Source organism: Lemur catta, chromosome 10 (assembly GCF_020740605.2).
Source record: "Lemur catta isolate mLemCat1 chromosome 10, mLemCat1.pri, whole genome shotgun sequence".
Lineage (NCBI taxonomy): Eukaryota > Metazoa > Chordata > Mammalia > Primates > Lemuridae > Lemur > Lemur catta.
The window spans coordinates 72,621,011-72,648,016 of NC_059137.1; the positions used below are offsets into that span (position 1 = coordinate 72,621,011).

The 27,006-nt window shown below is 38.2% G+C and overlaps 1 protein-coding gene across 1 annotated transcript in view; it reads right to left on the reverse strand.

Annotated features, from left to right (window-relative positions):
- GNAQ (G protein subunit alpha q) overlaps positions 1–27,006 on the reverse strand; it is a 276,419-nt gene that overhangs the window by 55,949 nt on the left and 193,464 nt on the right. The window contains exon 3 of the mRNA XM_045563139.1: positions 16,394–16,548. Coding sequence (XP_045419095.1) covers positions 16,394–16,548 — 155 coding nt within the window. The remainder of the gene's footprint in view (positions 1–16,393; positions 16,549–27,006) is intronic.

Below are 27,006 nucleotides of genomic sequence, written 5' to 3' on the forward strand. Positions count from 1 at the left end.
TACTCTTACTATCAGTTAGAACCCACGCTCTCCAAGGCAGGGGTAGGAAGGAAAAGAAATTCAAATTAGTCTCCTCCCCTCTACTTGTTTAGCAGTTCTGGTTGGTAAAGCAGGAGATTAAAACAAATAGTTTTCGAGATAACAGAGTTGCACATAAGATCAGAATGCTCTTTCTCTCTCTCTTTTTTTTTTTTTGGCTAGTTTGCAGAACATCAGAGTCTTTTCCTGGAATGAATTTCCTTATTCCCCTAAGAGAAGACAACAGGATACCATGTCCTAAATTCTGTCCAGAGCCTAAGTCATTCATGATTAATGGGAAATCATCAGATTTCTAGTTACTGCAGTAATAATGTCTAAGGTCAGATAGTCCCAATGTTTAGTCATCACACCTTAACTTTAAATTTATCTAGTTATGTGATATGTTTCCATTCCCTTAAAATTTTTTTTATTTTGAAATAATTTTAGACTCACAAGAAGTTGCAAAAATATTACCCTTCACCCAGCGTCCCCCAATGATAATGTCTTATGTAACCACAGTACATTATCAAAACCAGGAAATTGACATTGATGCAATACTATTAACGAAACTACAGACCTCATTTGGATTGTTACGTGTACCCATATACTGTGTGTGTGTGTGTGTATGTACGAGGCTGTCCAGAAAGTATCCAGCCATTGTTAATATAACCAGAACAGTTACATGGCTGGATACTTTCTGGACAGCTCTTGTATATATGTATGTATGTATGTATATAGTCGTTCCTCAGTGTGTGTGGGGACTGGTTCCAGGACCTCTCACAGATACTAAAATCCATGGATGCTCAAGTCCTCAATATAAAGTGGGGTGGGTATTTGCATATAATCTATGCTCATCCTCGTACATTTTAAATCATCTCTGGATTACTTATGATACCTAGTACAATGTAAATGCTATGTAAGTAGTTGTTATACTGTAGTGCTTAGGGAATGATAAGAAGCAAGTCTGTACATGTTCAGTATAGATGCATTTTTTTTCCTGAATATTTTCAATCCGTAGTTGGTTGAACTCATGAATTTGGAACCCACAGATATGGAGGGCCAACTGTGTAAGCAGGGGAAGGGCATCTAGTTCTGTGAAATTTTATCATATATAGATATTCATGTAACACCACCACAGTCAGGACACAGAACTGTTCGATCACCACAAAGAAACTGCCTGTGTTACCCCTGCCAGCCCTAACCCCTGGCAGCCACTCATACTCATGTTCTCCATCACTGCAATTTTGCCACATCAAAAATCTTTTATTCCATTCACGTTCCATTCTCTCAAAGTACAAAAAATAATTTAGAATGTTAAGAATGACATGATTTGAGGACAACCAGGTGAAAATGACTGTTCTGAGCAGTATCTTCATGATTTCACAGAGCACTGTTCTCTTCTTTGTCCTAGGGAAGATGGAACACAGACATGGTTTCAAACACACAGCTACAAAGTGTATACACAAAGTACCTCACTTGTGAACAAGGTTAAGAAAAAGTGGAAATAGTAAGAGAATTGGAAGGAGCTAGATCTTTGACTCTTTTATGCCCAGAAACAAAAGACAGTAAGTTTTGAGGTAATGAATATTTGTTGGATAGATGGACTTCCTATGCCTGAGATACAGTTTTAGCATTACTTAAACAGCAGTTTTACCAGTAGTGTGCCTATATGAATCATATCATTAAATTTGAAACTGAGTGTTAAAAAGAAATATTATGTTAAGTCTATAAGACTCATGGAATTATAAAATAGGAGGGCTAAATCTGACTTTAACAAAGAAAATAACTGCCTCTTTGGAGGTATCAATTCTTTAAAACAAAAAAGTAGCAGCCCAGAAATTCCTACTGCAAATCAACTAATTTGTATTTTAGGGACCTTATCCCAGACACATCAGTGATTCTTTAGCTGGAAATTAGCTCTCTATTAATAAGAGCCAGTCTGATATCTTTAATTATTACAAAACTGGCTAGAGGACAAAGAGAGGGAGGCTGGGAGAATATTGGTGTGAAAGGCAGAAAGAAAATGCAAAAATGGACTGGACCCAAAATTTTAGTAAATATCATGGCATGGCCTTGGAGTCCTCTGATAGAGTTAACATGTTCATGTTCTGGGAGTTGATTTGTACCTTACTCTACAGATAAAACTAGCTTACACATCATATATACAAAATCAACTAGCTACTCTGTGTAGATGTAGTTTTCTAATTTATCAGCTCCTTGATTTGAAAAGCTTGGGCACATATTTTGAAATCCACAAGATCACCATTTATGTAACTACTGTATGTAAGAACTTATTTCAGAGGAAACAAAGAACTTTAAATTTACACTGGCCAGTTTGCTCAGAAATATGTTGCCCAATAAACCATTTCTGCTCCCTTAATGCCATACACAGAAGTCAGAACAGAGGGTTGCTAATACTTATATATAAGGTGCTATCGTGTCCTACGGTAGAGGAAAATTGTGGCTTTCTGTTTCCTGAAGATCAACCAACAGATTACTTGCTGCCACTCCATTTTAAAATACAGATGTGTAGTTTGCACAGGAGTATTTAAAGAACCAGCACATGAAGTGGGAAATTACCTGTCACATTGCTGAGTAGGAACTTTGATACTTTATCTCCAATTTAGAAGGATGAACTGAGCTTCCTGGAAAACATGCTTGGGTAAGATGGTACACACCTGCAATTGAAAAACCACTTACAAGGGCTTAGAGGCTACTGTAAAATTGTCAGTGGTATCTGCCCATAAATCCAGGGTACTGACATTAGCTGAATATCTAAAATATCCTTACTTGCAAGAATAGTTTTCTCTCCTTATCTTCTTTTGCTCCTTTTCCATGGCAGTGTAGTTCATAGAGAATTTTAAAAACAGCATAACAACAACTAACATACACTGAGCACTTGGTGCTTGCCAGGCTCTGTCTGTTCATTGCCTGGGTATGAACATGTTTCATGGCAAACAAACAGCCATGAAAGATGTTCCATACATTTCTGATTAACTTTAAAGTAAACTACAGGCCAGGCGCGGTGGCTCACACTTATAATCCTAGCACTCTGGGAGGCCAAGGTGGGTGGATCGCTCGAGGTCAGGAGTTCGAGACCAGCCTGAGCAAGAGTGAGACCCCCGTCTCTACTAAAAATAGAAAGAAATTATCTGGCCAACTAAAAATATATAGAGAAAAAATTAGCCAGGCATGGTGGCGCATGCCTATAGTCCCAGCTACTCGGGAGGCTGAGGCAGGAGGATCGCTTAAGCCCAGGAGTTTGAGGTTGCTGTGAGCTAGGCTGACACTACGGCACTCACTCTAGCGTAGGCAACAAAGTGAGACTCTGTCTCAAAAGAAAAAAAAAGTAAACTACAGTTCTTGCTTGACATTCTTTTTGCTTTGCCTCCGTTAGATGGTGGAGAGAAAGGCTCACTTCACTTAGGGTAGTAAAAAAGTTAATCTAATTTAACAAAAGAAAAAGGCTGAAGGGAACTCCATCCAGCTCTGCTAGTTGCAACACACATCAACTAGAACCAAAATAAACCAAAAACTCCAAAACAAGGCAAATGGAAACAACCCAACAATAAACCCCCCAACCAAAAGATAAACTATTTTTTCCTAGAGGAAAATCCGGGTGCCTCCGAAGCTACCCAGGATTGAAGACATGCTGCAGACAATTTGTGAAGCAAGTGAAACATGTAGACAACCAAGAACTGCATTTTGTTACTGCCAAGGAGAGGCCAGTGTGAAGAGCTTCTTCTGCCTGTACACTCCTCACCACCCCCTCACTCTGCGCTCACAGCACTACCTGCATTTCATGTTTGCTTAGGGAAAAAAGCCACTCTATTCCCTTAGAAATGGAGGCCTAGCATCCTCATAGAACTAGTGGATCCTCATTTGTTGATCCTTGTCATATTTTGAGAAAAAGTAATAGAATCTCTTATATGAATTCTACTTTCCATTAAAGCATTTCATATTCTGAAGAAAATCTTTGGTGGACTGTGGGGGACAGGTTCATGTTGGATTATTCCATTCATTCAACCTTTTAAAAAGAAACATTGCAGTCTAAACAAATTTATATGGCAGAGTAAATTCAGAGAGTTAATTATAGCCATAATTTGTTTTGTAGGAATGATTCTGAGTGGCTGCTGAGGTCATTCTCAAGGGTGTTGCTATGGTGACAGGCACAGGTACATTTCCAAGGCAATGTATGTGTAACAAGTGTCTGGCAGTAGCTCTCTGCTGATGTCAGGGACAGAAAGCGCCCATGGTATACCCGGGACTTATTAAGTACCTAGGTCCTAGGAGACTATTCAACCATGTTCAAGAGTGTATTATAGAAAAGGGGAAGGTTTAACTGCTTAAACTCAACTTATTCTAATCCACCCATGGGATTTAATAATGACTTTCCATTGTGTTGAGACATTTAATTAATAGTTTGATTCAAAAAAACTCAACATTCTTCCACGTTTGCCCAGTTAGCTATGGCCTTCACACTTGGCAGTTGGGGTCCAGGACTACCCTGGTTCACGACTGTATCACCAACACTTCGCCAAGGGCCTGGGACACAGCAGATGCTCAACACGTGACCCAAATTAAACTACTTTATGGAAAAGGCTGTAGTGGTTAGAAAGGCAGGTTACAGCTTTTAGGAAAATATACAGCGGTAGGGAGGTTGTTAGCTACCCATCTTTACATAATTACCTCTTTGAGCTATTTTACTGGCCTGAATTATGTAATAACTAAATTCTGAATTAAAATGCCTCTGATATTTAAAGACAACATGAAAAGGAAAGGCATTTTTTAACTTCATTAGTAGATGTACTTCCTGCTATTCTTTAGGTCCTGGCCATAGAATGATATAATTTGTATGTCCATTTTATGCCTATAAGTTTCAAGCTTTCGGGCCTTAGGATTCTGTCTAATTCAGTGCTGAGGAGGTGGGACCTTATCAACAAGACATTTATACCACGATCTCTTTAATGGGAGAAACAGCTTATTGATGGTTTCCAGTGAAAAGTGAGGGGACAAGGAGACCCGTATAGTGATATTTCAACGATTCCTTTCCTGCCATGAGCACAGTGCAGAGTCATCTGGAATTCAGCAACACATTTTGACCATGACGTTATGGTAGATGCTCCAAATATGAAGTTTCATTGGATGTGACCCCCACCTGCAAGTTTATCAACTTGTGGGAAGAAAAGGGTTATATAAAAATGAAAAATGGTGGGATTTGTTAGGAATGGGATGAACATTTATATATAGTCATTTTCTGGGAACCTGTTGGAATAGTCTCTAATCCCTGGTGATAATCCACAAATCATCCTTCTGTAGTATGAATGAACTGTATGAAAGACTTAATGAAATCATATCTATTAGTTTACACCTTGTAAGAGCTAAATTATTTAGATGTTTAACTCACGATCATCTCTGGCTGCAGAAAAATAAATTCAGAAATAGGATATAATCTACTACTCTAAATGATTAAAAATATATGAAAGAAGCTTAAACTCTACTAAAATAATATGCCCAAATCATATTAAATATGCCATTTTCTCTCTTGAATATGTTTTAAACAGAGATTTCAAACACTCCTTAATTTTTACAATAGTTTGTCAATAACAGTTTTGAGTTGATCTTCAAATTTAATTTATGCTCTAATTTGACCCGTAATGAAAACTTATTTTTAAAAATCTTTTTAAAATTAAAAGGAAAAAAAACCTCATCACCTCTGACTGGAAGGGTAATTGAAATCTAAACCAAGAACAGTATAGAAATTAAAAATTCAAGTGCTATTGTTTTTTGTAATGAAGGGAAGACAGAATAAAATTTAGAGATATGATTTGGCAAGTCAAATATATCACATTACAGCCGGGGTTAGAAAAATGTTATAAGCTGGGCATGGTGGCATGCACCTATAGCTCCAGCTACTTGGGAGGCTGAGGCAGGAGTTCAAGGCTATAGTGTGCTATGATCATGTCTGTGAATAGCCACTGCACTCCAGCCTGGGCAACATAGTGAGACCTTGTCTCTAAAAAAAAAAAAAAAAAAAAAAAAACTCTGACATTTGACATTTGGTGCAGATCCAACCAGACATAATAAGATAAATGAAAAGAGCATCTCGGGGTATTCAACACAGCATGCTATGGGGTGTGTGTTGGGGGGTTCTTTAACCCCTGTAAAGGCCTCCCATGGAAAGGCTGCATTTTCAACACATTTGCAGTTTAAGTCAAATATATTAAGATGAAGTTATGGCACAGAAAATGATTCTGGGTAAGTTTTCACATTTTTAATTATTGAAAAGAAGGTTAGACAAACTAGGTCGACTTCATTAAAAAAAAATTAAGACCTCATTGTGAGAGAAAATAGTCTCTGGGGAGTTGAAAGCTAGATCATGCCAGGAGATAGTATCTGACAGTGTCAAAGGCAGCAGAAGCTAAGGAGAAATCAGAGACACACACGGTTATTGTAAAGTGGCTCTATGACCACAAAGGTCCAAAGGAAAAAAGTGAAAAAATTATACAGTGACCTTAAAAAAATGGGGAAGTAACAGTTCTGCCAAACTGCTATCCTGAGGGGAGAGTCAAGTGGAGGTTTTGGTGCCATGACCCACTCAAGTCCCTCCCTCATCTTACAAACCCTGTTGCTGATATGAGCTCTGCCGGTAGGCCGGTAATCTGGTTAGGCTGGTTAGCTACACGGGATTACTCATTACACAAACACTTCATCTCCTAAAGAGCTCATTTTGTGGAGGGCAAATCAACTTTCCTCTTTCCTTTTCAATACCTGGCATACCATGATTAGAGTTCAAGGAGGTGCAGCAATTAATATAGGTATTTTGTTCATAAGAAGTTATTTGTTTTTCATACCAAATTTGTTTAAAACAAAGATCACTCAGTGGTAGCAGGTGGGTTACAATCCTACTGTTTATGAAAACTGTTCCAGGAAGACCATTTTGTAGGATAAAAGAGACATCTTCAGGATTATGTATTTTAATTTCCCTTTACCAAAGAACTAACCCAAACCAGAAAATCAGATTTCAAAAACTAAATTAAATTAAATATCTCCTCAAAAGATCCTATCACTGCATTTGATAAATATGATAGTTTCAGGATCTTATAAATGTTATATATGGAGGGTTATTCCGAATGGGAATGAGAATACCAAATGGGAAACGGGTTGGGCAACTATGTCTCTGTCATGCAGACACCAGGGTCAGGGTCAGGGTCAGGGTCAGGACTTGGTTCACAGCAATAGATTCTCAGGAGTGGTGCTCAAACAAATAAACTGACCTTGTAATTAAAAATAAAACCAAAACAACAACAATGAGAAAGATAGAGGCAGAAAGGAAAGGAAGGAAGGAGGCCTTTTTCAATTTGTCTATTTGGCTTTGTTAATTTATTAATCTTTTATGTATAATACTAATAACTTTCAAAGCTATTAACTAACTTTAGTACAATTCTAAAACATGAAGAAATATCTGAAGACTACTTTTTATTCTAGTCTGCCTGTCTTGAAATGTGATGGCAGTGCTTAATTCAGTTAATTTACACATATTTATTGGGAATCTGTTATATGTTAAATTCTAATGCAGTGTGTAGGATAGAGGGGGGTTGGCACAGGGAGCTGGCACAAAATACATTAAAATATATTCTTTACCCTTAGGGACGTCAGCCTACCTGAGAAGCAAAGAGAGCACAGATGAATCAATTAAGAAACAATTAAGTGCCAAATTGTGAGCTGCTAACTATGAATGCAATAAGAAGGGAGAGATGATTATGAACTGTAGTCACCAGAGAATAGTGTACAAAAGAGGTGAGGGATGAGTTACATTGTGCAGACAGAATGGGATTTGAACAGGCAGAAGAGAAAAGAGAGATGAGAAGAATTAGGAAAGGCACAGAATTACCTTATCCTTTTATTACTCAGTCATTCAACAACTTTTACAGAAAGCCTACAATAAGCTAGGCACTATGCTTAGTAGTGAGAGTGAACCACAAAGGAAAAAGGACACAAATCCTGTCCTCAAGGAGCTTGTAGTCTGGCAATGAAGATAAATGTGCTATAAATAACTATACTACCATGCAGATGTGACGTGGGTCATAAGAGAGGTTCCAGTGATTGTAGCCAAGAGTCATCCTTGAGCAAAAGGCCACCGATTTAAGCAGGTGTCCTGTGGTCATGCTACCTTAACTTGGATATTGGTTCTGTAGGATCAGAACCTTCATTTTGACAAGGATGATCAGGTCTGGGAAGCTGGTCACGCTAACTTGACTTAACATGAACTAATTATAGGTCAAAATTCAATTTATTACTTTCAATTGAAAAGACACAGTGATAATGAACAAGAACATCAGAATTAGCCAATTAGTGTCCTCAGGTGGCTGGCTTGGCAGACAGGGAGTTAAAAAAGAAGCATCGTCATGCTACCTTAAGGGTTACCTGAAGATAGCAAGGTTCCTCGGCTCACCTGTGACTGGAGGTGGGGTTGCCTTCTAGTCAGGTGCATGTTATTCATATATTAGGCCCCTTACAAAAGCCCATCAGTCCTACCTTTGCTTCAATTGATTAAGTCCGATTCCAGTCTCCTTAACCTGCTGTAACACAGCACCAGGTACTATGAGGGGGGCAAAAGCCAAGACACACAAGACATAATCCTTGCACTCAGAGGCCAAATCAACGCAATGAACATTTCTGGTTATTTATGCCATCTTTAATGCTAGACACTCTTTGTGTGGCATTTATAGGTACTTCCAGGGAATACAATCTAGAGCTCTCTGCTGCTCACTTCCTACCAAAAGTTTTGTTGTGCAAAGCAATATTTTTAGAAAATTGATGAAGGAATGAAGGCCATCCACTCTCTCAGGACTCTGAAACTTACCTCTGCATTAAGAAATAAGAGTCTTAAGCGAGGTTCTATCTAAAGGGTGGAAGCAGAGTGCTAGCTGCCTTTCAATATTCATTCTTCTCTAGGAGGAGTTCGAAATTTGCTTGTGTGTGTGTGTGACTTTCTCTTTGGATACAAGGCAGCTATAGACAATACATAAATGAATAAGCGTAGCTGTGTTCCAATAAAACTTTATTTATAAAAAATAGGCAGCAGGCCAAATGTGCCAATCCCTGTTTTATAATAATAGCATCCCTGGCTTTAGCTAGGCACAACAAAATCCTGAATAAAGAGGCTGGAAAGCCCTGTAAAGAAGCCAAACTCCTCTTTGCAAAGGTCCTGCTAAAACATGAGCAAACAGCAAACTGACAGAATGAGCCTGTCTTCCACACCCACTTTGCCCTTCGTGCAGAGCGAATGATTGGCAAACAGGCCAATCCCAGTCCTTTTCCTGACCCTTCTCTGTGTTGAAGGTTAGAGCGCAGTTAAACACATCTACGCCTTATCTTTTCATCCCTAAAAGTACTCTGAAAAGGGAATAATAAAGACTACATCTTAGAATCATCACAGTTTACTGTGGACAACAAAAGCAGGTTTTACTTTTTCTTTCTTTTTTTTTTCTTATTTGTTTGTATTACTCCTGCAAAAGGTTATTAGGAAATGTGGCCCACTAGATAACAAAACAAGTAAATATGTCACTCAAGTGAAAGGAATGACACCCCATGTTATTATTGGCATTCTTTAAGAAAGAGGAAACACATACAAAATCAATGCTGTCTTCTGAGATAAAGATAGCATTTTTCAGTAATTTAAACATGTCAGGAATAATTTCTCTGTTCATTCCATTTCCAGGTAAATTTGGGGGATGTCAGCTTTCCACTTGACTGCATAGGATAATGACTTCTCAGATAAAGGCAAAAATCTATGGTAACAGAATCAAAGGACTTCAGAATTTAGGAGAATTTAAAGATTACATATCACATGTCACATCTGAAGAAAAGTGAGGCTTACTTAGACAGCTGGACTATGTATGACCTAATATTCCCATCATACAATGGTCTTATCTGCCTTCAAAAGCTTGGAGCAGGCTTAAACTTTTTTTAAAATCATTAGATAAAGAGAAAGGTCTGAATGGCTACAAGAGCCAAACCAATATAACCTGAGCTTCAAGTGTTTGACTCATCCTCAGCGACTTTTACAAGGTACTTCCTCAAGAAGGATTTGGCCCTCAGTCAGGTGGATCTGCTAATCTACTTCTGTGCCTTTTTTTTTTTTTTTTTTACTTTGAGTTGCTGTTTTACCTTTTGCATTTTAAATTCAACGTGGTACATAATATTGGTGCAGGATCATAATCAGATTCAATTAAAAATTTAAGCATGAGTTTAGAAGGAAACTCTAATACTGCCTTATGCCAAAAAACCAATTGATTCATGCACTTTGGCCTTACGGGCTCTGGATCATGTGGAAATCTCAAGAAGGTGTCTCATCTACCAAACTCTCTGGAGAAGAAACTTTCTGGGGAGAAATCAGAAATTATTTGGTCCCTTAAGATGAACACAGAGCAGTCTTTAGCCAAAGCCTGCAGTGTGAGGACTTTTCTCACTATGTGCCAACATGATTGAGATTTGTGTTCTCTGGCTAATGTCGGGGAGCTTTTGGTACTGTACACAATGAACTCATTTGACCTGATGTCTCAGTATATTAAAGCAGGTGGTGAACCCTACGGGAAAAAAAGTAAACCTACAGCCATCTGTTTATTGTGCTCTTTATCTAAACATATTCAGAGCCCCCAGGCTTTTTATCAATAATGGAGAAATTAATAAAGGAATCTACAGAATTCTCCAGGATCTTAGAATGCTTTTTATTCTTTCATTAAATAGAGTTGGAAGAATTCACCAAATTAAAGCCAATTGCAAACTTATTCCAAACTTTTGATCCATTATCTCGTATTTCCCATCTCCCTGTTTCTACCATCACTGCCTGTCCTTTGAGTCATCTGATCGCTTATTATGACAGTTAAGGTGGCTAATCAAAGTAGAAAAAGGGAAGCTCAAATCATTTTATTGTAATCCTCCTTATTGGTTCCAGTAAAAAGTGATTTGGTGGAGTGTGTGTGTGTGTGTGTGTGTGTGTGTGTGTGTGTGTGTGTAGGGGGGTGATGTGGTAGATAAAGACTGTAGGTTAAAATAAAGAAATAACATTTCTGAATTATCTGTGACTTAGAACATCTTCCATGTTAATATGGCTAACTGACGCTTGCCTAAACATAGCTAAGTTTTCTTGATGATGACAAAAAAACCTGCTGGGTTTGTTTTCCAATAAATTCTATATAATTTTCCCTCCTGACCTTATAAATATGAAACTACCTGTAGAAAACATTGATAAAAATTAATAATTTATACCTTTCACGGTAACTTATAAGATAAACCTAATCATAGATATTTACGTATCAATTCATCTATCATCTATATATCTATTTAATGACTATCAGTCATCCATCTGTCTTTCATCCATTCATCCATCCTCTGTGAGGCTGTATTTCAGTGGTTAAAAGCTTAGGCTGTAGAATAAACAAATGTGAATTCAACTTCTACTTCTATCACTTACTATCGTGTGACCTTGAACAAATTGCTCAATCTGAGACCTAGTTTCCTTTTCTGTTAGATGAAAATACTAAGAAATATCTACTACTGTGGGTGGCTTTGAGGATTAAATGAAATAATGCATGTAAATAACAAAGCACAGAATCTAGCATATACTAAAAGTTCAGTAAACAGCAGCTATTATTGTTTTTCATAATAGAGCTTTTCAGATCCCAGGCCTTCAACAAAGGCAGGAAAAAAGATTTGAATGCCTTCAGCTCTGAAACGTCATCGTTCGTCCATGAGATGATATCAAAGAGAGATAGTGCCTACACCACGGTCACTAAAATAGTGGAAATTATCCGTCTATTATTTCATTTAAAAAATCACTTGTGAAGGTCAAACATGAGCAGTCACTGTTAGACACTGAGGGTGGAGGAGTGAGATACTTTGGTAAACGTGATAACAGATATGAAAGATATGTACAAAGTGTTAAGATAGATGGCAGTGACTTATGTCATCGGTGTTGGGCAAGGTTTTCAGAGAGGGCGACTCCTGAGTTGGGTCCTAAAGGATGAATAGGAGATAATTAGATAGCAAAGAAGAAGGATTCGTGCTTGGCCTCTGCTCTCAGCGTGCTTGGTAAGTGGTTTGCACTGAATCTCACAACCAGCGGGGTTCTGGAGGTAACAGCGACTATGTCACAACCTTTAAGCAGACGTCTGTGGCAGGCCCTGATTCTCACACTCTAGAGAGTAGGTATGTGTCCCGTAAGTTTAAACCGAAGACCTGCCAGCAGAGACAGCACTCAGAGAAGTTGGTCCTAAGTTCAGAAAGATTTTTTTTGTAAGGTAGTGATATATGAGTAAGAAATTAGGTTCAGAATATTAATGATGTATGTTTTATTTTAAAGACAGAAACAACAACGTGGAAACCCCATATGAAGAAAAGGAGGCAAGATAAAACACTGAAGATACACCAGGGGAAGGTACCCAAAAAAAGTCAGAAAGGAAAAGGGGTAACAGCTATCTCAAACACAGAGAAAGGAATTATTATGTGAAAATGAGTTCAATATTGGGAATTAGTGATGTTCACTATATGGGACCTACATATTTGCCAGTGCTATCTCTGCAGTTGATGGAACATCATGCTATAACTACACTGGAGAAATCTCTGGAACACAGCAATAAATGAATGACTCCAACATGCCACAGGTCCTATCTCTAAGTTGAGAGGGTTTACATGGCTAAAGAAGCAGTGCCCAGTACTAAGATCAGGAAGAATACGGTGACTCTCATACTCAGGCCTCCTGGCACAGTGGGATTGAGGCACACCAGCCAGGCTGCATGGGCACTGATCTACAGAGTGCTAAAACATGCCTGGAAGAGACCAGAAACATGGGGCCACTTAACTCTGGTTTCTACCAACAGCCCCTTACATAACTGGCAGGACTAAGCTGGTTCTACTTCCCTGGAAGTAAACAGAGTATTCTAGAGAAAATGAAGGAAACAAACAAACAAACCTCCCTAGGTTTCAGTTAGTGACACTGACCAAATGTCTCTGCTTATCCTAGAGATTCCCAGTTTAAGCCTGCTATTTCAGTGAAATTATCATTAGTAATCCCTTCCTTTTCAATGTGTCCTGGTTTGAATGATAAATTATAAGGTTAGCATCTATTTAGTCCATGCAACAAATTGCTGACTTTAAACAAAAGATTAAAACATATACCTTTCCAATAGGAAACCAAATAGCACCAGTAAAAAAAAAAAAAAAAAAAAACTACAGAAGAATGCCAATATAGACCAATTAATTAAAGTAGCAAATCATTCTTTTACAAATCCTAATGGAATTATTAAACCAGGCCATAATTATTAGTTGGAATTAAATGCATTAGGTGAAGAAATGATGGGGAACTGGAGATCACTCAGTGACAAAGTAACATGGCAAGAAGAAAAATATAACTTTACAAGGGACGGTGCCGCTACCCTAATACTGTTGTATATCTTAACTTCAACAACTATGGGTAAGCCAGTATGTAACATCACTTATAATGCATTCTAGTCACAACATTTAACTTGAATCTAAAAAAGACTTTAAATGTAACTTCCAGTTTACAGTAAATCCATGAGATATGGGAACAAGCGAAATCATACTATGAGAAGCAATCAGGCAAATCTAGGCCAATGCCTTGAAGATGCCAGTGAAATGCAAAATGGGTCTCTACTAGATTAGAAGAGCCTTAAGGGACATAACAACCAGATGCAATGTGTAGTCCTAGAATTAACCACCTCTAAAGGACATTTTGGAAGAATTTGGGAAATTTGAATATGAGCTGGGTATAGAATGATAAAAAGGACTGATTATTAATTTCAGGTATACTACTGTATTATTTCCTACGTAGAAAAATGTCCTTTTTTTTTAAAGAGACATATACTAAGATGTCAAAGTGTGTAACGACATGTTATAATTCACTTTATTACTTCAGCACAAAATACGGTTTAAAAAGAATTTAGGCATATGTACATATACATATACCCACATATTTATAATTTAGAAAATCAATTTCTCCTCATCCCCGCTAGGGGAAAATAGAACTGCTTAAAGAAAAATTATCTACAGGGGTTTGGATCAGCCTGTGCCAGTGCCCCCCCAGTTTGATCTGGCTCTATCATAAGGGACGTGCCCACAGAGCAGGGGCTTGTTTCCAGGGTAGACTCAGCCTGTACTGACAGAATGCTAAGGCGATGGTTTCCCCAGGATCACAGCACTGACAGGGGCCTGGAGAAACTGTCTAGGATTGAAAGCAAGTAGATATGGCAGCAACCAGTTCCCATACTAACTAATGGGAACATGACTAGAAATCCACAAATCTAGACTGAGGGAATGTCCTCAAAGATGTGATGAAGCTCTGTCTCAAGAATGCATCCACAGCAGCCAATACAGGTGTCCTCGGTGCAAAGAAGAGTCTTTCTGAGGTTCTGTCCCAGGAGCAGGAGGCAAACCCTAAGGGGGAGACCTAACCTTGGCAAGCACATAGTTACTAGATACTGGTGCTCTGACTGCCCAGTAGCAGGTCTCTCTGTAGGGAGAAGAGTCACAGGTGACAGGTAGAGAACAGAACAGATAGGGAAGGGATGAGATAAGAGTGAAAATAAAAGTGAAACCATAGGAATTACAAGGAAAATGATGAGAGGTGAAAAATTTATTAGTAAAATATAACCTTATAATGGAGCATCAGTTGGCAAAGGCCAGGGCACGGCATCACGGTAGCAAAGGGAGAAGTAGAACAGAGCTAAAAAAGAGCCAAAGAGAATCTAAGATGAGGGCGGACGGGTAACAAGCAGACAGGAGAGAGCACAATGAGCGGGAGCAGGGGACGATGGTTAAGACACAGCAGCAACATGGGGAGATAGGGGACATTTGAAATGGCAAAGGAAATAGAAGGACAAGAGGGCGCAGGGAGTAAAAGAAAGACAGCTGGTCAGAGGTTGAGGGGGCAGAATTTGGAACAGACAAGAGCTGAATGCATCTTTTCCATCTCTGTACTCAGTGAAACTTAGTGGGAGCCCAGGAGAAAGGAACAAAGGGAGGAAGGAGAGAAGGAGGGAGAATGGGTGGAAGCAGTGGAGGAAGGTGGGCAGAACAACCTGGAGAGCGAAGTGAAGGTGTGGAAGAAGGAAGAAGAAAAGAAGGCATGCAGAAAGCACACATTTTGGAGGCACACAAGGGGGTTAATGTTAGTTAAAATATGATGGGCTTGGTGCTCATGAGCATTCTATGTCACATTACAGAATTGTGTAATTCAAATTTACCATAAGAATTCAAGAAATATTTTGACCAGGCAACATTTCTGTGGCTGATGTGAGTTATACCTTATACAAATGCCTAGAAGTAGCATAAAAGCATTATAACTTTATTGGAAAAACAGTCGCATAGCTCTTGGATCTTCCACGCACTGCCGAGTGATGCCAATCAGCCTGTCAGGCTCCTTATTTTCCCCAAGGGCCTGCTCTCATCCAGTGGGTCACTTTATCATATGAACTGGCCTAAGGCTGCTGAATTCTTTCCACCCATTCTTCTGTTGCCCAGAACCAAAACAAGAGGCAAATGCTGGATTGAGATAATTAACGTAGACAGAAATCTGGCTAAATACTACAAAAACAACCCCCATTATTCAGGCGCCTGATTATCTAGATTGCTGACTACATTGATTACATTAACCCAATGATTGCCAAATCTTTTCTTTACTTTCTGTTGGGTGGGATTTAATCTACAGAATTAACATATCTCCCTAGGATGCAAATCTTTCCCAGGACACATGAGTTTGACTGACAGCTCACAAAATTATTCCGGAATGCATGCAAAATTAGACTCACACGCAATTTTCATGCAAAGGAAACCCTATCCATCAACATAATAGTGGCTCTCAGAAAGCAGTCAAGGTTCTGGGTCTGAAAACTGGAAAGTAGGAGGCCTGATGTTTTAGGAAGCCATAATTAAACATTTTTGTTGGCAGTTTCTAATATGTGTAGGTGTTTTCTAGTACATGAATAAGATGAGAATTTGTACCAAAAATTATTATTATAAGATTTCAAATCACACTGGTGCATGTGTTTGAGAATCATTGGTTTGCAATTTGGGAGAGGAGACAGGTTGGTGAAATCAGATTCCCAGAGTCTTCAGTCTGTTTTTCAAACAGAAAACAGTAAAAGAAATAGTCTCCCTGATTCATGATACAAGTCCCTTTTAATCTATCTAGATTTATGAGGTTGGCACAAGTCTAATATCTATATTTCCTAACTGTGAACTTTGAATCGGATACTATATACACAGCACAGACATCAGAGAGTTACGGTAACTGCAGAGCACCTTCACAGGAAAGCAAAGAGAAAGACCAAAGGGTCTCCTGGATGATACTCACTATTTGGTAGAGTCAGATAACTGATATTCTCGTCTTCTATCATAGCATTCCTGGATTCCAGGATCATTCCATAAACTCTTTATTGCATCTACGTATGGATTCTCAAAAGCAGACACCTTCTCCACATCAACTTCTCGAACTAATTGTGCATGAGCCTGTTTAAAAAAAAAAAAGCAGCAGTTTTAATATCCTTTCCATTACTTTCCAAATTGTCTTTGGTTTGCACATTACACCGACACAATTCAGGTGACATCTTCCTTCGTATAATGGTTTCCAAACTGGTTTATAACATAGTAATGATTCATATTTTTTGTTTTTGTTAGAGAGAACACAGTCCCAAATCTTTTCCTCTAGAGCAAAACTTGAGGCTAAAGTTGATTAGAGAACGGCAGCATGGTCAGCTCTCCCATCAGAACAATTAGAGTGTCATTCTACATATGCCACTGTTTTTAGGTAATTATCATAATCCTAAAACAATATTATTATTTTTTTTTTTTTGAGACAGAGTCTCACTTTGTTGCCCAGGCTAGAGTGAGTGCCGTGGCGTCAGCCTAGCTCACAGCAACCTCACACTCCTGGGCTTAAGCGATCCTACTGCCTCAGCCTCCCGAGTAGCTGGGACTACAGGCATGTGCCACCATGCCCGGCTAATTTTTTTTGCTATATATATTTTTAGTTGGCCAGATAATTTCTTTCTATTTTTAGTAGAGATGGGGTCTCGCTCAGGCTGGTCTCGAACTCCTGACCTCGAGCAATCCACCCGCCTTGGCCTCCCAGAGTGCTAGGATTACAGGCGTGAGCCACCGCACCCGGCCCTAAAACAATATTATTAAAGGAAAAAAGGCAGAATAATTATCTCCTGCATGTTTAGAGTTTATTACAATCAAACACATAGTATACCTAGCCCATGGGTATTATGTGTCTCAGCAGAAACTAAATCAGAATCCTCAACTAATCAGGATTAGTTTCTATAGTTTACTCTTAGGATAAAGTATAAAACCACCAGAAGAACATTTAATATTATCAATTTAATTTGGACAACAATAACAAGTACCCCTCCACTCCCACATAAATTCCCAAATTCTAAAATATTTATTTTATATCTGCCTTATCTACATTATCAGATTGAGGATCCTATTCAATTTTTTAACAATGAAAAAGATCTTTGTTATCTCCATTGTACTACATTTAGCAGGAAAGAGATAAAGAGATTTAAAATTTTTTTCAACAAGACTAAAATAAAAATGTTTTATAGTCAACCCTCAAATTAGCCAGAATATACCACTGATTAACAATCCCAGTCAAACTAGGTTTCATGGAACGTTATACACAAATTACACATACATATAAATATGTAAATAAACTAATAATAAATAACTACCTTAGAAATTGGAGACAGATGGCTGACAATTATTGTAACAGTCCTGATTTTGTACAGAAATACAAATTTTTTAACAAGGTTAGTGAATGGCTACCATGATGACATCATGGCCAAATTATTAATTTCATAGAGTATTAAGCAGATAGAATTTTAATAAATTTAATCCACGCCAGACCCTGTCTGTTCTCATTCTTTACCTCCCTTCTCTTCCCATAAGTGGGAAAGGGCCTCATGTCAATAGACTAATCTTGACCTAAGGTTTTAAGAAGCTTAACACAGAGAGACTGAAGAAATCACCTTTCTTACTAGTTCTGCTCCGACAGTAACAATCAGCTCTAGTGACTAAGAAGCCCTACCTCTACTCCGTACCCTGACCTTGGAAATGGATCCCGCAGTTGCTTTCTGTACTGAGTCCCTGCCTAGACAATGTGCCCTGCTATATCCCACCAGTGATCCTGCCCACCCAGAGTCCTGCTCCTGAACCCCACTTCAGCTGGGGCCCACCTCAATCGTCATTCCCTCTGATACTCACTCTCTGAAAACAGAACATCACTGGCTCTTCAAAGAATCCCCAGTGCTAGGCTCTGTTCAGCAGCACTTGTTACTCCATGTTGAACCTCCTGGATTCCCAGGGACTGTACTGGACCCATCTGGTCTGCCCTGAACTGGACCTTCTTCAAACAGATGGGGCTTTCTCCACTCTGCCCAACCTCAGCAGGTGTGTTTTAAGTCCAGCTTCAACCTCTCTCTTTTGGCCCTTGCTCACTGAATATGAACAAGTCCTTTTGTCATGTCCCGAGATATGACAATGATCATCCTTGACATGATCCTAAATTCAATTCCCCATGGCCACATCTCTATTATAAGGTTTTCTTGAGGATGCTGTGAATCTTGGGTGGGGCTGGGGCAGCAGAAGTGGGGATATATGCAGGGTGGTTTCCTGCTGGATTTAGTCTAGAGTCACGGTTTTACATCTGACTCTGCTTCTTGCAACCCCAGGTAAGCTGTTTAATCTTTCCAAAAGTTATTTCTGGTGGGGAACAATACTGCTCCCTACCACCCTCAGCCACATGTGACTTTGTGCCAATCAGTTACAATACAGTTTGTCAGCAGTTCTCAAGAGGTGGTCCACAAACCAGCAGCATCAGTGACACCTGGGAATTTGTTAGAACTACAAATGCACTGACCCCACCTCAGACCTGCTGGATCACAATGTGGATGATTCCAACGTGTGTGAAAGTTTGAGAACCACTGCAAACTGTAAAGCACCACACAGATACAAGCTGTGATCATAATTAATAGCCCACTTGGCCACAAAATTGCCACTGGAGACTAAAGAGAAGAGGCCCATAGAGGCAACAGTCATTTGCAAGCAGGGGCCTTAACACATGTTCGTAAGGGCCAGGAAGCCACAGACATGAGTACAACAGGCTAGATACAAACAGGAGGGAGGACCGGAGACTGTGGCACACCGAGAGACACATGCCCTAATTAAAGAGGGCAGCTGCAATTCAGCTCCAAACAATTACTGACATTGGGAATGCAGGCGCATTGTGATCAAATTCTCCAATTTTTTCAAGGGAAGCCAAAAATCTAGATTTTTCTTTGAAATATCCCTAATTTTATATCTTGGCAACCCTATAAAAGATAAAGTATAACCATGCCTGAGTTGAACTGGGGGCCACTCATTTGCAACATTTGTTCTAAAAGATTCTTCTCCCTTTGCTCCCTTCATAAGCTTCACCAATAACATTATGTTCCTACATAAAATCTGGAAAACAGTACGTGGGTGCAGGTTAACACACACGAATGAATAATTTTCCAGCATTTTACTACAATGATGTCTAGACAAACTAATTCTACTGTGTTTGGGAGAAATGGATGAGACCCCTCTCTGAATTGGGTCAAAGCTGGTGACATAGGTTACTGTAGGTAGTATTTCTAAAACGTTTTTGATACTCACTACACTAGGCCAGCAATGTCATTTGGAAGGAGTTCTGCTTCCGCTTCTAGAGCAGTCAGTTGTCTTCTGCAGGAGAAAAATTTCAACATACCAAGACACTTTTCTCACTATTATGATCAAATGTTTACCAGACCCCAGTGAGATGCTAGCAATATAAGAATAAGGGAATTAGCTCCTGTCCGTGTGTGTATGTGTATGTGTGTAACAGTTCCTATAGATGGCAACCAACCAAAGCATAGGATTATGTGCCCTGGGTGTAGGAACAAGAGGGAATATCTGCATTTCCATCCTTAATTCCAGTTGACTCTAAGGGCATTTAAATAAAGACAATCTTCTCAATGATGTATAAAGTTGTAACTTCCCACAAAGAGCCTACTTCTATAAAATAAAACTCTTTTCTATTGCCCGCAAATGTCCGTAATTTCCTATCTTGGTCTACCTCTGCTTGCTTTTTCTTGCAGGTAGAATGATGCCTTCCCTCTTCCTTTTTGTACCTTCTTTAAAGAGCTTTTGTTCAGAGGCTGTATCACACTCCATCTCTTACAGGAAGTTCTTCCTGACTTTTCTCCTCTCCAAAAAAAAAAAAAATGTGATCTTTGTGTCCTTTGAACCACGGAAATTCTAACCACAGAAATTCTACGTTTTGCTTTATGTTAATAGTTTATGTCTTAATTTATCTCTCTTCTAACCAACTGTATATTGATGGAGCAAAGGGCTGTGGCTGACAAGCTCTAATTTCTTTTGGGGCCCAAGCAAGCATATAACAAATACTTGTTCAATTTAATTGCATTGAAAAAGTACACAAAGATATGATGCTAAAACTAGTCAAAGACAGTTTCTCAAGAAAATCTCCCATCCATTACTACTCTCATAGGATTACACAATCCTTAACAACACTTAGTTTAGTAGTTAGTATGCGTGTATTTGTGTAATATTTATTAGTACCTGCCTCCCTAATCACAGTATGAGTGCCAAGACATGCTCAGGGCCTAGTGGAATGCCTGACACCCAGAAGGAAGGAAGGAAGGAAGGAAGGAAGGAAGGAAGGAAGGAAGGAAGGAAGGAAGGAAGGAAGGGAGGGAGGGAGGGAGGGAGGGAGGGAGGGAAGGACGGAGGCAGGCAGGGAGGGAGGGGATTGAACTAGAACAGAAATCAGGACATCTAATTTCTAGTTCAGGTTTACCCATAATACTAGTCATAACTGTTAGGAGAAACTACTTTACCTCTTTATAACTTAATTTTTCCTCCCCATAAGATAAAGCAATTGAACCAAATCACCTAAGGGCTCATATAACCATAAACTGTATGATCGTAAATGTTTAATAAATACATCCACAATGTATAGGGCACCAAGGAGTTATGACACTGTCCCTCTAGGAGCATATGGTATCATTCAGAAAGACAAGACCTTACTATTTCAAACCATACCTGACAATACAGGGCAAAACACAGGTCAGTAAGTACGTGGGCAATGCTACATGGGATGGAGCAAGTACAGCTCAGTATACGGACTGAGGAGGTCAAATGAGGTGTCAGAGAAAAGACAGGATTTAGCTGACAGGTGAAGATGAAGATGTGTGACACCTCTGAGCCTCAGTGGATAAAATAAACATGGCATTTTCTTTTAACTGTGAAAACAGTCTTGTGAGGAAGTTTCATGTTGACTCTTAACTTAATTCAAATTAACTTCTACAGTGAAAGCTTTAACACTTTTCTCCACGATGAACCCATAACTTGGAAGTCAAGACTTCTCCATCATCTAAGAAACAATATCGCCCTCAAAAACATACCAATCACTTTGTTGCCTTCACCCAGGTCAGAATTTCTAAATCACTTTTACTGCCTCCTAAGCTTCGTTGTTTAATTCCATCCTTGCTGTTTTGGAAAATGACATTCATATATAATCAACCATAATTTGCATTTATGTAAGAGCTTTCATCTGAGGTTCTCTTAAGTTATTTAAAAGTATGACGGCATTTTACAAAATATGCACAGAGTTTTAAAACTGTCGATATAAATGTCCCCAATGAAAGCACAGTCCTCTCAAGTTTTTTTCTAAAAAATGTTCTGTATGTGGAAAGAATATTTTTTAGTAAGTTAGAGTAGGAAGTTAAATTAGATGCTTTCTTCTATTTGTCCAAATGTCAAATAGTAGTAAAAAACTACAAGTAATTATGCTAAATTCAACAATTATTAATGAAAAAGACTACGATGAAAAGTCACTCCCACCCAATATTATAAATAACAAGTCAACTACCATTGACTACCTGTTTACTTTGAACATTGTGCACAGAAAAGCAAAACAGGTATGAGTTAATGAATCATATAAGTAAAATATAAAATAAAATTCTATTTCATTTTATGTTAGAGTTGAGCATACTGGGTGGAAATATTTAATGATGAATGCTAGCTTTCAGAATTCTTAGCAAGCTGGTGGCAAGCCTTAGAGGGAACATTGTGAGAACTAAGTAGCTACTCTCAGGAACTCTGGCAGAATTCTAGGGAAAGACCACATGGAAACCACAAGATGTGCCAATGTGGTAATGTCTTGTTTTTGTGACTCCATGGTCATAAAATTCGGGTTAAGTCTTAGATGTGTTGATATTTCCATGGTTGCTTCTGCAAAGGGAAGGATGAACTGGGGTCCCACCACAGTGGGTCTTACCCTGCCCTCAGAAAGCCAAAGCTTCAGATGAAATGAAAAAGATCTCAGTCACTTTGGAAGGATTTTCAAAATCCCATTAACAACTGGAGATGGCTTTAGACAGGAATGTCACACCTATTCTGGTTCCTATCCTACAGAAGTAGAAAACCAAATGGTAACTTCCACATTTGCTGAAGTTCTTAGACACAAACACTCAGCTCCTTCTGCCTGCTCTGTTTGAAGGGATGCCCAACAAAAACAGAGGACCTCCAAATCAGAAAAAGTGCAAACCACTGTCAGAGCTCATTTCAATTCTGAACCGAGCCTCAGATACTCCTATTTTTTTTCTTGGTGTTTACTTCCATTTTGACATTTGGCTCTAAATAAAAAACTACAAACTCCTAAATAAACTGAGAAAAAAAAATCCCAGCCTTTTTTGTTTTCTTCAGCTCAGAGGGAGTACAGAGTAAAATGATGGCCACTGAGACCAGACTGCTTGTGTTGTAATCCCACCTCCACCCAGTAGCAGCAGAGTGTGACCTTGTACAAGCTACTTAGCATCCTAAACCCCTGCTTCCTAATTACCTTACTCTCCTGATCTGTTAAATGGGGGTGATAATGGCACCTATTTTAGAGGGTTAAATTACAGAATGCATATAAAATACTTAAAAGGCAGAGCCTGACACCTGAAGCTACTAGTTATTTGCTTTTTAAAGGCAAAGAAAAAATAGGACAGAAGACATAAACCATAGTACAAACACCTACTAGGTTCTGTGATCTTGGCCAAATCACCCAAGCCTTAATTTGCTCATATGTGAAATAACATTCTGGAGGCCCTGACTGGGGTCTCTGAGTCCTCAAATTTGCAAACACCTCTTAGCATAAAATTTCCTGCAGAAAACTTGGATACAAACTGTATTTATCAGACTGCTTCACCTTTTCTGACCTTATCACAATCTGAACACCTGATCTTCTCGCAGGTGCATTATGTGCAGAGCAACAGTTGTTGCTGTATCTTTTTATGAGCATTACTGCATACATGACAAAGAACAGCAAAGTCACACTGGGCTGCTGCTGGCTGGGTTCACGTTGTGAGTGACTCATTCCTACAGAACAGGCTCTCCACACTTATGATTCAACTCGTGGCTCAGCAAAATTACAAATTACTACATGACACAGCCTTTTGAAGTCCCTCATGAAGATTATAGATCTCATGTATAGAACTCTCCAGTGGTAAGCATCTATAGATTCGTCTTTGCTAAACTCTCATTTCCCTCTTAACCTTGGTATCAGATAGAGACTACTAAATCTCTCACTAATAATTCTGGGAACCACAGCAGTGAAGAGGAAGAATTTGCACAATAACCTGAGACCAAACCAGGCTTTTATCGTAGCTCATGTCTTTAGGCAGGTCACTCAACTTTCCTGAACCTCAGTTTTCCCATCTATGAGATGGGGATAACTGTTCCTTGTACGGCTGTTAGGAAAATTAAAAGAGATCTTAGTAAAATGCCTAGTACAAGTATAATTACTATGAAATCTTGTGGTGTCTCAAAATTATCACTAATAATTATTTCAACAATTTTTTTTTTTTTTTTGAGACAGAATCTCACTCTACCACCTCAGCTAGAGTGCAGTGCATCATCATAGATCACTGCGACCTCAAACTCCTGGGCTCAGGTGATCTTCCTGTCTCAGCCTCTGGAGTAGCTGGGACTACAGGCGCCACCACGCTCAGCTAATTTTTCTATTTTTTGTAGAGACAGGATCTTGCTCTTGCTCAGACTGGTCTTGAACTCCTGGGCTCAAGTGATCCTCCCACCGTGCTAGGACTATAGGTGTGAGCCACCTCACCCAGCCTATTTCACGAATTTTTATCTCCCATGTGTTAGGTAATACATGAGACATTGATAAAGTAGAGAAATTATGTTAAATAAAATGTTCTAGATAACAAAATATTAGATAAGAAAGCTTATTAAACTGCCATATATTCTTTTATTAAGACTTTTCCAACTGATTTATTAACCCATTGTTAAATTTGCTCTTTTAACGTTAGATTTTTGTTTTTGATCTCCACTATGGTCTTCACCAAAACAATCAATGACTATAAGGCATACTGCCTTTCCCAAAAAACATTTGCTGGAAATACATTTCTCCTTTTTGTTTGGTTTCCCTACAGGCTGTATCTGCTTGTTCTAACACCAAGTAGATTCCTTTTTGGGTGGAGGAAATACTCCTTCTTAATTGGTTAAAATATTTGTATTCTTTTCAAAGAACTCAATCTCTTTCTTAGACCTAGCACTACAATTTTCCATGTAAATATTCTTCTATTTAGTTCTTTGCTTGTCATTTCCATTTTTCTTGTTTGTCTGTCATGTCATAATTATCAGTATCAATGACATCCGAGGTCAAATGCTTGATATGGCATAGCATAACATGTTCCGAAGTGTACTGATTGATGTAACTGCATGATTCCATTACAAAAAATCTTGCCCTCACATCTGTAAAATCTCAGGGTACAATATAAAATTTTTTTATACTTTGAAGTGCTACTTAATACATTCATGATTATGATGATAACATCATAGTATATGTGTATGTACATTATGAATGTACACTTACATTATGAATACTACCAAAAAACCAGTTTATTTTCAGAGAGTTTATACAAAGTCACCATGAGAAAGAAAAAATTAGCAGGAGAGATACATTTAAAGACAAGCATATTCATTAAAATTCAAAAGAATTGTCTTTATGGCTCCTTTCAAAGAATATTTGAAGAAAATTAGTTAATTGTAACTTTAATAATCATTTAACAAATGAGTTCTTAAGTCAAAATAAGATAAATGTTGAGAATGATGGTTATAAAACATCAAATGTCTGTACTGCAGAACTCAGAAATTTTGCTAGGTAATGGTGCTGGGAATCCATGAGCTTAAGGTTGGAGATGTAATTGAATTTTCCAAACTTGTTTGACCATGGAAGCTTTTTTTCCTCCAGATCTGTTGATGGGACTGGTGTTCTAGTGGATCACACTTTGAAAAGACTGATTAGTGACTGAGACCCCCAACAACAAAACTGGGGGTTGATTTTACATAAACAGTATAACTCATTGATTCTCCCCCACTCTGGCATAATAGGTAAATGCCTGGTTTATGGATTTACATCATCTTCATTTATGAGATCACATACTGTATGTGGTTCATTTCCTCATATTACATCTCAGACAAAACCTAATCATTTTAGTCCTCTGTGACGTGTATACTCCTGTAATCTTATTAACCAGAGAAGTATATGTTGCTGCTAGTTTGGAATTTTATTTTGTTTGACAACAGGAAAAACAGATGATAAAGAAGATTCTCCTGCTCAGCTTGGTAGATTTTCAGACAAAGCCAAAAAAATAAAAAGAATGAGCTCTCTAACCAAGGGAGGCCCAAATGCTCCTGAGAATTCCAGAGTCCTGCAGAGGGGATATCACCTTTCTAGAACATCCCACATGAAATCTGACCACTGCAGCTTCAGGCATTCAAGAAATTCTGTTCGGAAAAACTAAAAGTGAAAGGCTTACTTTCTCAGAATCTTGGGAAACGAAAGGAGCCTGTAGAATACCTTGTTTAAATGACCCTATAACTCAGAGAGCAAGAAACTGTTCCATCAATAAAAATATAAAAAGAAACACAGCAATGATACCTCTTTGTCCTGTGAAAAAGAGTAATGAAACATTTAGAATCTGAGTAGGAAAAAGGGAAGGGACAAGAGAACTGACATCCTACCAGGCATATGTTTTTTGTAAATATCTATGGTAAGTTATATAATTTGTCACTTTAAATAAGGACCCATATTTCAGGAATATTACAGATAAGAAACTGGTAAGTATGAAAAAGGCTACTAAAATAGTTATATTATCTTTAAAATATGTATTGACCAACAAATCAATTTTATTACATTGGTCTTATGCAAGGAAACGTGTGTATTTTTAAAAATATTATTTTCAAATATAAAATTCTTCCTAAAACATAAAACATTTATATATTAACATGGATTAAAGGAAAGAAGATGAGCAGAATATTTTTCTTGGTATCTTCATGTATTTTAGTCAGGTTCTTAGCTGTATTTGTTTCTAATATCATGTTCCTAACATTTTCCAGTGGACTATATTTTTTTCAATATAGACATACTACATATTTAACTATTTCATAAAATTGCCTGCAATATTCTTAAAAATTACATTAACCATTTTAGGCTAATAAATTTGAAATTGTTAGCATTTTCAATTGGGCCCGTCTCTGTAGACCTTAATATTTTTAATTCAGAAATATTCTCCCTTTGGAGGCTGAGGTACTTGGTAAGCTCATAAAAAATTGTGCTAAATGGATGGTAATCTTATTCTATTATGTTTTTCAAACGGAAATATGTAACTATTTCAGTTCAAATATTTTCATAGGAACTATCTTTCTGTATCAGAATATTATCCTTTCGCAAATATTTTTAGGAGATAAAACTCATGATTTGGTAGATTACTACAACTTGTTTGGACACAATTGTGACTTATATATGAGCCATAACTAATTCTAAGTACATTTCTGGTCCACAGGCTTATTAATTTAATACATACATGTTTTAAC